The following is a 15,869-nucleotide window of genomic DNA, read 5'->3' as shown; positions in this document are numbered from 1 at the left end:
AATGTAAATAGTATGTGGTATACAGTACAGTATTTTCACAGTTTCATGTCTCAGTGGAAGATAAGATATATATGTGTGCATTACACAGGGTGCACATTAATAAAATCGACAAACTGCAGGGACATATTCCTGACTAGAAATGGAGGGAAAAAGATCCTATGAACGCGTGTCTGGAAATGGATGGTGTGCATGCAGCTACAAGAAATGGTCGTGGAACACAGTACTAGGCTGCATTGCATCCATGTCACAATAGATGTTCAGAGTGGCCACCATGGGATTGCAGGTACCAGGGAGAGTGGCAGTTGGCATGCAGGATGCACATGATCATACTTTGGCTTACACCATGTTGACGGGCCACTTGCTGGAGCATGCACTGGAGGTCATCTCAATATCCTGTAGAACCCGGTCCTCCAAAGCTGGAATAGGCACAATCCACCACCTCCCTGCATGTTAGTCTGTTTAACAGAAACCATGATCACACAAATGCCCGAAAAGCTCTTGACACATTGTGTGATGTGGTTGGTGAGTTGAAAGTACTTTTTTTTTTTGTATAGCTGTGCTGCCTCTTGACCGTCTCCATCTGCTTGACTGTACACAAACACCATCTCAGCTTGTTTCTGACAATACCAGACCATTCTGCTGCATAACAGTACACTGTGTTAAACACACAAGGCACGTGGTCAGAGGAACTTTCATTTGTCAGTGCCATCTACTGTGGCAACAATGCTTATCTGGATATGTGTTCAGAGGACATTTTCTCCCCAAATTTCCAGTCAGGAATCCATCCCTGCAGTTTGCTGGTTTTATTAATATCCACCCTGTATACATTCCACAGAGGGAAAACAACATAGAAAAGTTTTTCACTGCCTGTCATAGCATGTTATTTGAGTGAACGCTTCAGGGAGCATGGTCTTCATTGACTGAGTGTGGGTTTGGGACCTCTGGTTCCTGAACAAGCGTCTGGTCAGAGCTGCCAGTCTTCTGTAACCATAAGCTCTGTGAATGTTTCAGTGGGCACCATACACCAAGATTGTGAGTGACTGTGTATCACAGGGAATGGGAATCTTAGCTTTACCACCCAGATCATGGGGATGGTACAAACACTATTAAAAATTTCAACATCTAGGTGCATTACGTGCCAAAAGTGTGGGTAGCTATTGAGGTGAAACAGTTGTTTAACTCCTGCCCAAGCAATTGAAAATCTGTCTGGGTGGACCCATAGTTGCTCATGAGATGTCAGTGGATCCTACAACAAGCATAAACACACATGACAGGGTGTATAAATCCCCCTCCCCAAAAGAAAAGGAAGATGGTGGAGGGAACATTTAAAAACTTAAAGTTTTAGGTGGGTTATTAGTGTCCTAAAATCTGTGAACTAACTTTAAAATAGTAACTTGCTTGGAAACTAATAGAGAAGGGAAGGTGGAATTATTAAGAAAGTCATTAAAAATCCATGAATTCAATATAGCAGTTGGCATCTGTTACTCTCTCAACTGTAGAGAGTGTAGCTGTAGCCACATTAGAACGCGTGATTTAATGGAAATGGATATCCTGGAAATTAAGCAAGAATAGACATGAGCTGGAATAGCCAACATAAAACAAATAATAAGACACAAAATAATGGAGAACTAGTGAAGACTTCCACTTTCATTGCAACTTTTAGGACTCCGTTGCGACCTGAATATATCATTGCAAGCTTGCTCACCTGTAAGGTTAGTCAGTCTTTACCTTGCTAACCTTATGAGCTGTTTAAAGTGTCAACATTTTGAGCACACAGCAGTGAGTTCTAAAGGAGAAGCTACACATGGAAAAACACCCTTTGAACATGGCACTGACTATCTGGTTCCACCTGTATGCATCAAATCTTTCTGGGAGACTGTCAGTATGTAGCCAAGGCTGCCGAGAGGAAAAAAATTAATTAAAGTAACAAAACGTATCTTCTAAGCTGAACCCAAAAAGCAGTTTTAAGATTAAACCTCCAACCTTTGTCATCCATACTTCTTAACCCAGAATCTAAAGTAGAAGTTTCGATGCAGACAACATCCATGAAAACAAGAAGCAACAGCAGCACATGTACCTGCAATTTTACCTGCTAAAGCTAGCAGTAACATAGGTAGCCATAAAACAGGACAGAAGGCTATTTTAAACCTAAATGTGGATTAAGTAGTCCAAAAATAGGGTGCCTACCCTTCCTCCATCACCCATGAAGGGTAAAAAGGCAAGGAAAGGGCCACAAAATGTTTTTAACAGGATGTGAAGAGAAAAGAGACAAGGAAAGGACCACAAAATGTTGTCAACAGGATGTGCCAGGTGTTATCATGTGTGTACTACTGGCACAGCTGACTGATGAGACTAACATCATGGACCTAGAAGCTTCAAGACAAGGATGGGCAAGCCCCTGGTCAAATGGTGGCTCAGCACTGTGGCATGAAGCCAGGAGGAAATTAAAATCATAGCTTTGAAACAGCTCTCTTACTTCAGTGGCATATTAATGGATTCAGGACACCACGCAGGAATTTAGACTCCTTTCATAGTAAAGGCCCCATGCTTTTACCTGCAGCAGATATGTTTTAAACATACTGCCTTTCCTGTAATTGGTGGCTATATCCTCCACAGAAAAGGGTGACCTTACTGTGGTCACAGGGCAAAGGATGAGGTGGCATTGTTTATCGTGGGGACATACCACTCCTCATCCGTGGTCTTAACTACAACGCAACTGGCAGCTGTCACAGTTTATGTGCGTAATAATAGTTACAAAAGAGGTGCAGGTTAATCTTAGAACTGGTGGATGCAGGGAGGCATGTATGCCAGGTGACATTTTTAAAATAAGTTTTATGTAATCCTAAATTGACCACCACATTTTATTGATATCTACATTGATGGCCCGAAGTGGGGGTCTTAATTGACTGCTCAGTCATGTGTCTCCTCCCCACCCTACCCACCACCCCCAAATATGTCCTCTGATAGGGCTCCCGCAGCAAATTTCTCTCCGTTATATGGTATTTTTTGCTATCCTGTGAGCACTGGACCATATGACATTATGACAGTTATATTCTAGTTCTAAAAATGCCCTTCATGCCATTGAACAGATCACTGAGCAGACAGAATGGTTCAGGACATCAGCTCACACTACTACTCTTGCAGGAGGAGAAGAAGGAGATAATTTTCTCCTGTGTGTCAGAGCATGCAGGGGCCTGGGGAAATGATCATGCTTATAGGGCTAACATGGAGAGTTGTTCTCTCCAACCAGCACCTTTTCTGTCTCCCTCTGAACAGCTACCACATATGTGACGAGGAGGGCAGTGTGTTGGTGGGAGTCTCAGTGGCAGGAAATGACGGGCTGAAAGCTACAGTTAGTGAAATCTGCAGTGTATTGGTTGCTTACCTTCTTCCAGTCATCATGAACAGACATAGTACTTAATGAGCTAAGGATGGGACATTGTTTCCAAATGCACAGTTTTCTCCTACAACAGGAGGACCCACTGATGTTTGAAACATGCAGAACACGGGTGTTGAGACACAATATTTTAACTGAGTGCATTTTATTTGCTGGCCTGAGAGATAGTCAGTGTCGTCTGTAGGACCTGCCCATTGTTTGAAATGTGATATGGATCTAAGTTTTTGTTTGGTATCTAATTTCCTTTCCAAAATATTGGGAAGGAAATTTTTGTATATTACAAGACCACATTTGTTGCTCTTGTAATGGGTTTAGAAGTTATTGTTGTTTTAATTGATTTTAATAACAGTCTTCTCTTTATATTTTATGTATGGACAGCGAAGACCTTACTGTTTAGTGACCTAAAATAATAGTAAGTATGTTAAAAATCACAGTCACCTTCATTTGAATAACACATTAATGAAGAAGGGAGAGCGTACATACCAAAGTAATGGGAATGTTCATTTATGTTCTGTTTAGAATTCTGTAAGAGAAGGCATATCCACATCCCATCCCCTTAAAATGCCACCTTTTTGCAGTTTCTTGAGTTTTAATCTACAGTTCATAACCAATAAATTGTGGTCAGAGTCCACGTCTGCCCCTGGATGTGTCTTAGAATTTAAAACCTGGTTCCTAAATCTCTGTGTAACCGTTATATAATGTATCTGAAATCTTCCGGTGTCTCCAGGCCTCTTCCACGTATACAACCTTCTTTCATGATTCTTAAACCAAGTGTTAGCTATCATTGAGTTATGCTCTGTGCAAAATTCTACCAGGCTGCTTCCTCTTTTATTCCTTACTCCCATTCCATATTCACCTACTACTTTTTCTTCTCTTCCTTGTCCTACTATCGAATTCCAGTCCCCCATGACTACTAAATTTTCATCTCCCTTCACTATCTGAATAATTTCTTTTATTGCATCATAGATTTCTTCAATCTCTTCATCATCTGCGGAGCTAATTGGCATAAAAACTTGTACTACTGTGGTAGGCGTGGGCGTAGTATCTATCTTGGCTACAATAATGGTTTCACTATGCTGTTCGTAGTAGCTTACCCATGCTCCTATTTTTTTTATTCATTATTATACCTACTCCTGCATTACCCCTATTCGATTTTATATTTACAACCCTGTATTCACCTGACCAGAAGTCTTGTTCCTCCTGCCACTGGACTTCACTAGTTCTCACTATATCTAACTTTAACCTATCCATTTCCCTTTTTAAATTATTTAACCTACCTGCCCAATTAAGGGATCTGACATTCCACACTCCAATCCATAGAACACCAGTTTTCTTTCTCCTGATAATGACGTCCTCCTGAGAAGTCCCCACTGGAGATCTGAATGGGGGTCAATTTTACCTCCGGAATATTTTACCCAAGAGGATGGCATAATCATTTAACCATACAGTAAAATTGCATGTCCTCGGGAAAAATTACAGCTGTAGTTTCCCCTTGGTTTCAGCTGTTTGCAGTACCAGCACAGCAAGGCCGTTTTGGTTAATGTTACAAGACCAGATCAGTCAATAATCTAGACTGTTACCCCTGCAACTACTGAAAAGGCTGCTGCCCCTCTTCAGGAACCACACATTTGTCTGGCCTAATAACAGATGCCCCACCATTGTGGTTACACCTACGGTATGGCTATCTGTATCGCTGAGACAAGCAAACCTCCCCATCAACGGCAAGGTCCATGGTTCATGGCGGCGGGGGGGGGGGGGGGGGGGGTGAGGGGGTGTAAAAAGACGAGGGCTAGTAGAAATCCTTGGGTAACAGAAGAGATATTGAATTTAATTGATGAAAGGAAAAAATATAAAAATGTAGTAAATGAATCAGGCGCAAAGGAATACAAACCTCTCAAAAATGAGATCGACAGGAAGTGGAAAATGGTTAAGCAGGGTTGGCTACAGGTCAAACGTAAGGATGTAGAGCAGGGCTTAACAACTGGCCGGTTTTGAGCGGGAGTACTCGCGTCTGCTCAGGCACGTGCTCGCGAGCAGGTGCAAGGTCGCGGAGTAGGGAGGGGAGGGAGGGGGAATGCGCACGCACATTTGAATGTGATCTCGCGTTCTTAGCAGATTTAACCAGCCATCTGAATGCTTTGAACATTTTACTACAAGGTAAAGATTTGCTAATTACTCATTTCATAGATCGAATACGAGCTTTTAAAATGAAATTGACACTTTGGGTGAGTCAGCTGGAAACAGGAATCCTAGCTCATTTTCCTAAATTATCATCCATGCAAGATGTTCACAAAGACTGTGAACGTTATTCGTATAGTTTAGTTGATCAGCGCTTTCAAGATCTGACAGCACTAGACAGTGATTTTGATCTGTTCTCTCCATATTCAGCGAATATTTAAGAGATTCGTCCTGAGCTGCAGCAAGAAATTATTGACCTGCAGTGTGACAGAGAATACAGAGACAAATTTCAGAACAAGAAAAACATTTTGGAATTCTACAGACACTTCCCTCACGATATATTTCCTCGTTTGCACAAACTGGCGGCTACAATAATATCAATGTTCGGTTCCACGTATGTTTGTGAACAACTGTTCTGTGCAATGAAATGTAACAAGACGCGCCTGAGAAACGCATTGTCTGATCGAAATTTAAACTGCACGCTGCGCCTAAAATGCACGAGAACAATTACTCCGAACATAGACGCAATTGTAAAGGGCAAAAAGTACAAGATAACCGAGAATCCCACACTTCAGTGACACCTTTTATTGTGTAACAGTTCACAAATTAATGCGAATGTAGAGGCATACACTAATAAAATTATGTGGCATGTGTACATTCTCCTTTATTTGTTTCATTTGTCGCAGTAATAATTCGTGAGTGATATCCCTGCAGGTGGCCGCGGATTTACATTGACTGGCGGCAGCTGTTGTGTGCCCCACGTGACTTTCCCCACTCTCCGCTCTGGTCTGGTAGTGGGGGTATCGTGCTCGCGCTGCTCCGTGCTCGCGCCTTGCTGCTCACAGCTTGCTCCGCGAGCACGTATGTTGTGAAGCCCTGATGTAGAGGCATATATCACTAGGGGTAAGATAGATACAGCCTACAGGAAAATTAAAGAGACCTTTGGAGAAAAGAGAACTATCTGTATGAATATCAAGAGCTCATGTGGAAAACCGGTTCTAAGCAAAGAAGGGAAAGCAGAAAGATGGACAGAGTGTATAGAGGGTCTATACCAGGGTGATTTACTTGAGGGTAAATTATGGACATAGAAGAGGATGTAGATGAAGATGAAATGGGAGATATGATACTGTGTGAAGAATTTGACAGAGAACTGAAAGATCTAAGTCGAAACAAGGCCCCGGGAGTAGGCAACATTCCATTAGAACTACTGATAGTCTTGGGAGAGCCAAGCATGACAAAACTCTTATCTGGTGAGCAAGATGTATGAGACAGGTGAAATACACTCAGACTTCAAGAATACTGTAATAATTCCAACCCCAAAGAATTCAGGTGTTGACAGGTGTGAAAATTACCAAACCTTCAGTTTAATAAGTCAAGGCTGCAAAATACTGTCACAGATTCTGTACAGACAAATGGAAAAACTGGTAGAAGCCGACCTTGGGGAAGATCAGTTTGGATTCCGTAGAAATGTTTGAACATGCGAGGCAATACTGACCCTACTACTTATCTCAGAAGATAGATTAAGGAAAGGCAAACCTACTTTTCTTGCATTTGTAGACTTAGAGAAAGCTTTTGACAAATTTCTGAAGGTGGCAGGGGTCAAATACAGGGAACGAAAGGCTATTTACGATTTGTACAGAAACTAGGTGGTAGTTATAATAGGTGGTAGTTATGAGAGTCAAGGGGCATAAAAGGGAAGCAGTGGTTGGGAAGGGATTAAGACAGGGTTGTAGCCTCTCCCCGATGCTATTCAATCTGTATATTGAGAAACCAGTGAAAGAAACAAAAGAAAAATTTGGAGTAGGAATTAAAATCTATGGAGAAGAAATAAAAACTTTGAGGTTTGCCGATGACAGTGTAATTCTGTCCGAGACAGCGAAGGACCTGGAAGAGCAGTTGAATGGAATGGACAGCGTCTTGAAAGGAGGATATAAGATGAACATCAACAAACACAAAATGATGATAATGGAATGTAGTCACATTAAATCAGGCAATGCTGATGGAATTAGATTAGGAAATGAGACACACAAAGTAGTAGATGAGTTTTGCTATTGGGGGAGCAAAATAACTGATGATGGTCGACATAGAGAGGATATAAAATGTAGACTGGCAATGACAAGGAAAACATTTCTGAAGAAGAGAAATTTGTTAACGTCGAGTATAGATTTAAGTGTCAGGAAGTCGTTTCTGAAAGTATTTGTATGGAGTGTAGCCATGTATGGAAGTGAAACTTGGGCCTTAAATCGCTTAGACAAGAAGAGAATAGAGACTTTCAAAATGTGGTACTACAGAAGAGTGCTGAGGATTAGATGGGTAGATCACGTAACTAATGAGGAGGTATTGAAGAAAATTGGGGAGAAGAGGAATTTGTGGCACAACTTGACTAGAAGAAGGGATCGGTTGGTAGGACATGTTCTGAGGCATCAAGAAATCACCAATTTAGTATTAGAGGGAAGCGTGGAGGGTAAAAATCGTAGGGGGAGACCAAGGGATCAATACACTAAGCAGTTTCAGAAGGATGTTGGTTGCAGTAGTTACTCAGAGGTGAAGAAGCTTGCACAGGGTAGGGTAGCATGGAGAACTGCATCAAACTAGAAGACCATAACAACAACAACAACAAGAAAATGCGGTAGTTGTAATTTTTTGCCTTCTTTGTTACATATTTGTAAGTACTGTATCTGTCTTTTTCTCGTGATTAGTATGTTCCATGAATGAAGAAACAATTTGTGTTGTACATGTTGACAGGTTTTCTCTTTATACCTTGTTCATATTATGAGTTGTTACTGTCCTACCAATCAGTGTTCAGATTGCTTTTGTCGTATCTCAGCTCTTACATTTTCAATAAATCTGTATTCATTTGTTCAGCCTTTGCCGGCACCAGAACCTCCCACCATAGCACCACCAGAGATTAAAGATGGTGAGGAAGATTCGGAACTGAATATAGCTGAGGGTGAGGGTGCACAGATTTCAAGAGAACAAGGGGAGGTGGATGCTGAAGGAGGTTAGATTTGAAGTAATTTATAGATAATGCTAGATATAAATTTAATTTACATAAATTTATGTGTAAAGTAGGTTTAATTGGTTTAACATATATTTCTGTAGGAGATTATTGTTGCATTGGTTTGTAGCTTTTTCCTTTACCAGAAGCGGTTGCCTTTGTAGGTGTGCTACAATTTTCACAAAGTATTAAAACAAATGGTTTCTGTGTCTCCTTCAATACATTGGTCAGTGCTGCTGTTCTATGCTGAGCATAGTAACTTCTACAAATTTTACTGTTGTGACATATCTCATATTATGTTGTGGGCATGGCTGGTGCTGTGAAATGTACCAACCACATTTGAAGGGTTGTATCCTGCTGGCTGCTGTGTTTTTTTGATGACTGGTTTTGCCTAGTCTATTTTCACTGTTAATTTTGTTTGTGGTCTATTATTGAATAACATGTTATCAAACATTTCATTTCTTCATTTCGTATTTTATGGAAGATGCCAAGGATGCACTACAGTAAAGCAGTAGACCAGGTTGATCTGGTATGAGGTGTATGGATTTAGCATGCAGTTTCACATCTCTCATGGCCAGGCCGAAGAGCAGGATGATCGCGCTGGCATCCAATGTTGGCAGTGTAGAGGAACTGAGGCATCTGAAACATCCAGTGGCCGTGTCCGTAGACTGGGATCCAGGTCTCACCGTGAGGCTAGCTTGGTCAGACGAGAAACGGTTGGCAAGACTGGCAGCAGCTGAGGAGCGAACTGTCTGGATCAAGTCTGTAAAGAGAGCAAACATAGGAATTGACACATGGAACAAGATGGCTGAAAGTGGTGCAAAAGCGCTCTGAAAAGCATATGAACGAATTGCACCTATAGGCAGGAAGTGAGGGCGGGAGCACTACGAAGTGAAGATTGTTGAGCCTGAGAAGGCAGAAATGAGTACAAGAGTACATGAAATGTTAACCTGGTGGACCCAGAAGGCATAAATGAGTGTGGAAGCACTAGAAATGGAAATGATGGTACTGGGAGGGTAGAGTTGGGCGCAGTAGCACATGGGATGTAAAATCTGTAAAATATTTTATCTGGATGGTGGAAGATTGTGCTGGCAGGCAGAGGTGTGTTTGGAAGCACATGCAATCCTACAGTATGCAGTATTGTCCCCTGAGGGCATAGATAGGTGTGGGAACCTACATGAGGGGGGGAGAAATGATTGCGCCTGTAGGGCATAGTTGACTGCAGAAACACTGTAAAAATAGGAAATCAAGTGCAGTTATGGTGCCTGGAACAAAGTCAAGAAACGTGCTCAGATTAGAAACAGAAGACTGGATCAGACATTTCTGGCATGGAAGAGGCGTGGAATGTGCCAGACATGAGGGAAGAGTCTCAGCTACAGAGGTGTGCTGGTAAGAGACATTGGAAGGACTACGTGTGATGGTGGATGTGGACACAGGCTTAGGTGCCAGGAAAGAAGGAAACTGCTGCAGTGCTGTCTGACAGCGGATGACCATGGAGGAGTGTCGGGATGGGCCGGCCAGATTGGCCGAGCGGTTCTAGGTGCTACAGTCTGGAACCGCGCGACCGCTACGGTCGCAGATTTGAATCCTGCTTCGGGCATGGATGTGTGTGAAGTGACCTGGTGACCTCAGAAGTTGAGTCCCATAGTGCTCAGAGCCATTTGAACCATTTTTTGTCGGGATGGGGGTGAGATCATCCAGAGCTGGGATGACACTGGATGAGGGTTTGGGTGCTGCACCAGAAGCAGGAAGCTGTGGTGGATGTGTGTGAAGTTGGTAGAAGCTGAATAAGCGTCTGTGATGGTAGCTGGGTCCACCTGGTGTCTTGGAGGTGCTGGTGAGCTTTTTTATAAGGTGTCTCTGCTGCATCTGCTGCATGTTGGAGAGCAAAGATATGACTTCAGGCATCTATTCCACATTGAAGATGAACAACTCAGAATGAGAGACATTGGTGCAGGAAGTCATTATCAAAGTCTATGCAACATAAAAGTCAGATGTGCACAGACCTCGTCTACCACGGGCAGAGAATATGTGTGAAAGATTAAGTTCACCACTTGATATGGGACAAAACTTGGCAGCAGAAGTGATTGAGGCACAGGGCCTGAAAAATCCTCATTGCCAAATGAAGTGCCATCTCTGATGCAGAGACCAAGTCCTGGTGATGGGAAGGCAGACAATTGCTGCTCCCTTGGTTGACGGTGGCTGTTTCACCATGGCTTCATATGTAGCAAAGGTTCTGAGCAATACTGTAGCTGAACAGCTGCAAATACTGTTGGTGGCTGGCCGAGAGCTTGATGAAAGACTGCCATGGAGTGGCATTGTGTGGCACTAAATACCCGGCTGTTTAGAGATACTATAGGAGTCATTTGTTATCATGTGGCCTGCAGAAGTAAACAGGTCCACAGGGGCATTGACATCTAGTGGCACTTGTGCTGCCACCTGCTGGCCTAGTCAGTGTGCATGATTGGAAGTTCTGTTGTCTGCTGATGTAACCACTTTCAGGCTACGCCGCCTGTGTACCACAGTTGTGGAGGGGTTGTAGGTCTGTGGGCTAGCAACCTGTACACCACACAAAAGGTGCCACAATACTACCAAATCAGACTTGTGCTACACTTAGATCTTTGTTACTGTGTTATCCAATTTGACATTCACAATAGCTGAAGGATGATATTGTTCCCAAATTATGTTCTCTCAGTAAATTTGTTTCAGACTCAGTTTTCACCAAAAAAAGTCATAACTATAATATTAAGGCATCCTCTGCATAAAGTAAAATATTGAAACTACTACCTTTTAATATTTTATTTCATTGTTTGTGTGTGTCTCCCAATTTGGTAGAATGGCTTTAACATAGATACTAGGAAGGGTAAGTAGTGTAGGACATGCTTGTCATATTTCCTTATTTTTAAAGTTTCTTCAGTCTTTGTATTACTTTTATTTATTATAATCTTTTATTTCCTGTACAAGCTTCCTGTGGTTTGTATAAATGTGCTGGAATAGCCATTATTTGTTGTTAACACTTGGAGCTTTTTCAATGTCTACAAATGCTATGTATGTTTACAAGTAGAATTCTAATCTTTTCACTATCACTTGCAGAAAAAAAGTCCATTGTCTATAGTTGGTCTTCCTTTTTTAAATCCATTCTGCTCTTCATCAATGAGAATTTCAGAAATTATTATAAGTCTTATATTTATTTTTCTTGCAGTTAACATACACACCAAGTTAAAAAGAATTACACCTCAATTAATTTTTCTTCTCTAGTGATTTTCTATTCTCTGCAGGAACAGTAGATATGTAGTGCAGCAGCAGCAGTAGTAGTAGTTTATACATCATCAGCAAATGTGTATACAGGGTGTATAATCCCCGGGACAACTGGGAAATTATGGAAAAATTCGGGAATTTCTTAATCTGGGAGAAAACGGGATAAACTCAGAATTTTTTAGAATTCCGAGAATTTTTCATTGTTTCCGTTTTCAGTTAAATTTTTGTGATTTTGACTGGTAAGAACTGATACTACAAAGAATTGTACTGTATACTGCAGGAATAAAATGTAAACAAGAGAAAAAAATAAATAGAACTTAAGTTGCAAAGAAAATTTGCAGTTTACAACAACAAAAAAACAGTGCATATATGTGTCTGCCAACAGAAAAATTTGTCAATGGCTTTAGGATGGAGACTATGCAATACTTAATAGCAACAAACTGCTTCAAGTGAGTGTGATGTCACAATTGTTTACATTAGGTTCATTTGAGCAGTTGCCAGTTCTCTCATACACATGCGCAGTTGAGTCGCATATGAGCAGCACCTTCTCCCGCTTCTGGATTTTAGGTGTTTCAGCAGTAGCAACAAGCAGCCAGATGCTACCTGGAGAATTTTTTCTGGCATGCCCAAGCTGTCAGTTTAGTTTAGATTAGATTAAATTCAGTTTTTGTTCCATAGACCCAAAAATGAGATGATTCTCGTGTGTGTGGAATATGTCAGAAAGTATAACATAAAAAACATAAAACTTTTGAATGGAACACTTACTACCCTGATCATGTGTCAGGAGATTGTCATAATAGGTGAATACATTACAGTAAACTGGAACTTCTAATATTTACAGAATCAATACGCTGTCAGAATGACAGTGCATATGCAGAGCAGTCTACGTTGTTGTGGGGAGGGGTTAGTCTCGACGTGACCCGTGTTTACATTTAGTGGTTTTGCTGTTTTCTCTTTGTTAACAGTTCTCACGTCAAATGGAAGCAAAACGGATTTCTGTGATGAGGAGATATCAAGTAAATTAAAATACATTCACGTGTTATGGAAGGCTAAAATATGTTATTAGTTTCAGTGTACTGATTTTACTTTATTTCCACATTTTTGGCAGTCTAGCATTAATCACGTTGCAGAACAATGAAGCTACTTTTGTCAGTCTGTAAAAGAAATTTTTCGCAAAGGCAATCAATTCATCTGAAACAGAGTGTTTCACTACACACTCTTGTCTTGTTTCAACTGTTTGCAGATGACACGCAGTGAAGCGTAGTCCACCATCTCGTGCTGGTGGTGAAACACCAGCAGTCTCTAAGCGTCCATGATCTCAATTCAATGCACAGAAATATGACCCCAAATTGTTCCCCTCCCTGGCCACACCATGGGAGGAATGTCAGGCTAAGGATGGCAGCGGATCTTATTCGCCCCTGTACCTTGTATGTTCAAGAGCTGTGAGCTCTATCTGCAACAGCATCGAAGCACTATGCCTCATCGACGGGTGTATCGTCATCGTCGCCACCGCATGCCAGTTTATAAACACATAATTAGTCTTGAAAATAAACTGGGAGGAAATGGGACTGCACAATCTGTTATTCTTAATAATTGTAACACAAAGTAATATGACCAGTTACAGTTACATTCTCAGCAAGTACACCAAGTCCTTTCATCCATACATGTATTTTCTCATCATTAGAAACTTTTCTACATGAGCGGGTATACAAAGTAAAAGGCATATTACTATAAACTTGTATGTTCAAGAGCTGATGGGGAATCTTTCATGACGATGAAGCCTCAGTTTTTTGTTGAGCATTTAGAGGACAAATTTGGGGAGGTGGAGGGATTGTCCAAAATGAGATCTGGGTCAGTCTTGATAAAAACAGCATCCTCTTCCCAGTCACGGACATTACTCGCTTATGACAAGTTGGGGGGTGTTTCTGTAACCATCACGCCCCATAAGAGCTTAAATATGGTCCGGGGTATCATATTTCACAGGGACCTTCTTTTGCAGTCTGATGATGAGCTGCACGCCAGTTTAGAGCAGTGAGGTGTACATTTTGTCCAGCATGTGCACCGGTGTCTGAGGGATAATCAGGTTGCCACCAGTACCTTCATCTTAGCCTTCAAGGGTGATACATTGCCCGAGAAGGTCACGGTGTTGGTCTACCACTGTGATGTAAAGCCCTATATCCCTCCCCCGATGCGGTGCTTTAAGTTCGGCCAAATATCTTCCTGCTGCACTTCCAGCATCATATGTCGAGATTGCGGATGCCCATCACATCCCAATACTCCATGTCTCGCCCCCCCCCCCTCTCCCCCCTTCCCATCTGTGTCAACTGCGGAGAGCACCAATGCCTTTCTCGCCAGACTTCAGGATTCTCCAGAAAGAAAGGAAAATCATGGAGTACAAGAACCTCGTCTGACTGACTTAAACTGAGGCTGAGAGATAATTTGAACACCTGCATCATGTACGTAAGACATCATCTTACGCCGCCGCTACAACAGTTCTGGCACCATCAACTCTGTTAACCCGTCACCTCTCAGAGCCAGAACACTACACCTGCTTCCTTGATGGGGGGGGGGGGGGGGCGCATTTCCCTATCTGTCCCTCCTGCACCACCTACTTCGGGAGCAACACCCCCCACCCCCCAAATCACTGGGGATGTCCGTCCCCAATTCTAAGTTGGAGAAGCGGAAGTCTTCTTCAGCTTCTCTCACTAGGAAGGTATCCCTTGGGTCACTCCCTTCCCAGGTTTCTGCTAGTGGGAAAGATGACACCCACCAGTGGCTGAAGAGCTCAAAAGCAGCTGGTCGTAGGGCTTCACGTTCATCCTCAGTCCCGGAGACTGAGCCAATGAAGTCCTCCCAGCCAGGGAAACCCAAGGAGTGGAGTGAGAAATCCAAAAAGAAGACCCCTAAGACCAGGGAAATTGTGGTGGCACCCACACCACTGTTACCTACAAGCTCTGCGTCTGAGGATGGAGTGGAGATTCTGGCATCCGCTGAGGTCCTTGATCTCGCCAGACCCTCAGACACTGGATATAGACTGCTCAGGCAATAAGTCAGTGGCAGCAGGTGACTCTGAGGTGTAAACTGCCTCATTGAATGTTCCATGCCTTCCCAGTCTCACGATGACATCATCCTCCAGTGGAATTGCAGCGGTTTTTTCACCACCTGACTGAGCTATGGCAACTGTTAAGCTTAACACCTGCTTTTTGCATTGCCCTCCAGAAAAACCTGGTTCCCGGCAATGCAGACCCCTGCCCTCTGCAGCTATAAGGGATATTACAGGAACCGTAGTGACTATAATCGAGTGTCAGGCGGAGTTTGCGTTTATGTCCTAAACTCAGTCTGTAGTGACACTGTGCCCCTTCAGAACCCTCTTGAAGCTGTGGCTGTCAGAATAAGGACGACACAGGAAATAACTGTCTGCAATGTATATCATCCTCCAGATGGTGCAGTACCCCTAAATGTATTAGCTGCACTGATTGATCAACTCCATAAACCTTTCCTACTTTTGGGATATTTTAACACCCATATCCCCTTGTGGGGTGGCACCGTGCTTACTAGCCGAGGCAGAGATGTCGAAACTTTACAGTCTCATTTCGACCTCTGCCTCTTAAATACTGGGGCCGCCACATATTTCAGTGTGGCTCATGTTAGTTACTTGGCCATTGATTTATCAATCTACAGCCCAGGACTTCTCCCATGTATCCACTGGAGAGCACATGATGACCTGTGTGGTAGTGACCACTTCCCTATCTTCCTGTCACTGCCCCGGCGTCAGGCCCATGGACACCTCCCCAGATGGGCTTTGAACAAAGCGGACTGGGAAACTTTCACCTCTGCTGTCACCGTTGAATCCCCCCACACAGTAACATCGATGTGATGGTTGATCAGGTGACTACAACAATTGTTTCTGCGGCAGAAAATGCGATCCCTCGCTCTTTAGGGTGCCCTCACCCCCCCCCCCCCCCCCCCCCCCCCCCCGGCTTAAGGCAGTCCCTTGGTGGTCACCGGAAGTTGGTGAAGCAGTTAAGGAGAGTCAGC

At 42.8% G+C, this 15,869-nt stretch overlaps 1 protein-coding gene across 4 annotated transcripts in view; it reads left to right on the top strand.

The window, feature by feature from the left end:
• The window catches only part of LOC126236088 (pre-mRNA 3'-end-processing factor FIP1), a 91,049-nt gene that overhangs the window by 5,611 nt on the left and 69,569 nt on the right, over positions 1-15,869 (top strand). For all 4 annotated transcript variants that reach the window (XM_049945154.1, XM_049945153.1, XM_049945152.1 and 1 more), the window contains exon 2: positions 8,441-8,576. In XM_049945154.1, coding sequence (XP_049801111.1) covers positions 8,441-8,576 — 136 coding nt within the window. The remainder of the gene's footprint in view (positions 1-8,440; positions 8,577-15,869) is intronic.

Source organism: Schistocerca nitens, chromosome 2 (genome assembly GCF_023898315.1).
Source record: "Schistocerca nitens isolate TAMUIC-IGC-003100 chromosome 2, iqSchNite1.1, whole genome shotgun sequence".
NCBI lineage: Eukaryota > Metazoa > Arthropoda > Insecta > Orthoptera > Acrididae > Schistocerca > Schistocerca nitens.
Note: the sequence above shows the minus strand (reverse complement) of the source record. Positions and strands in the feature narration are given on the sequence as shown.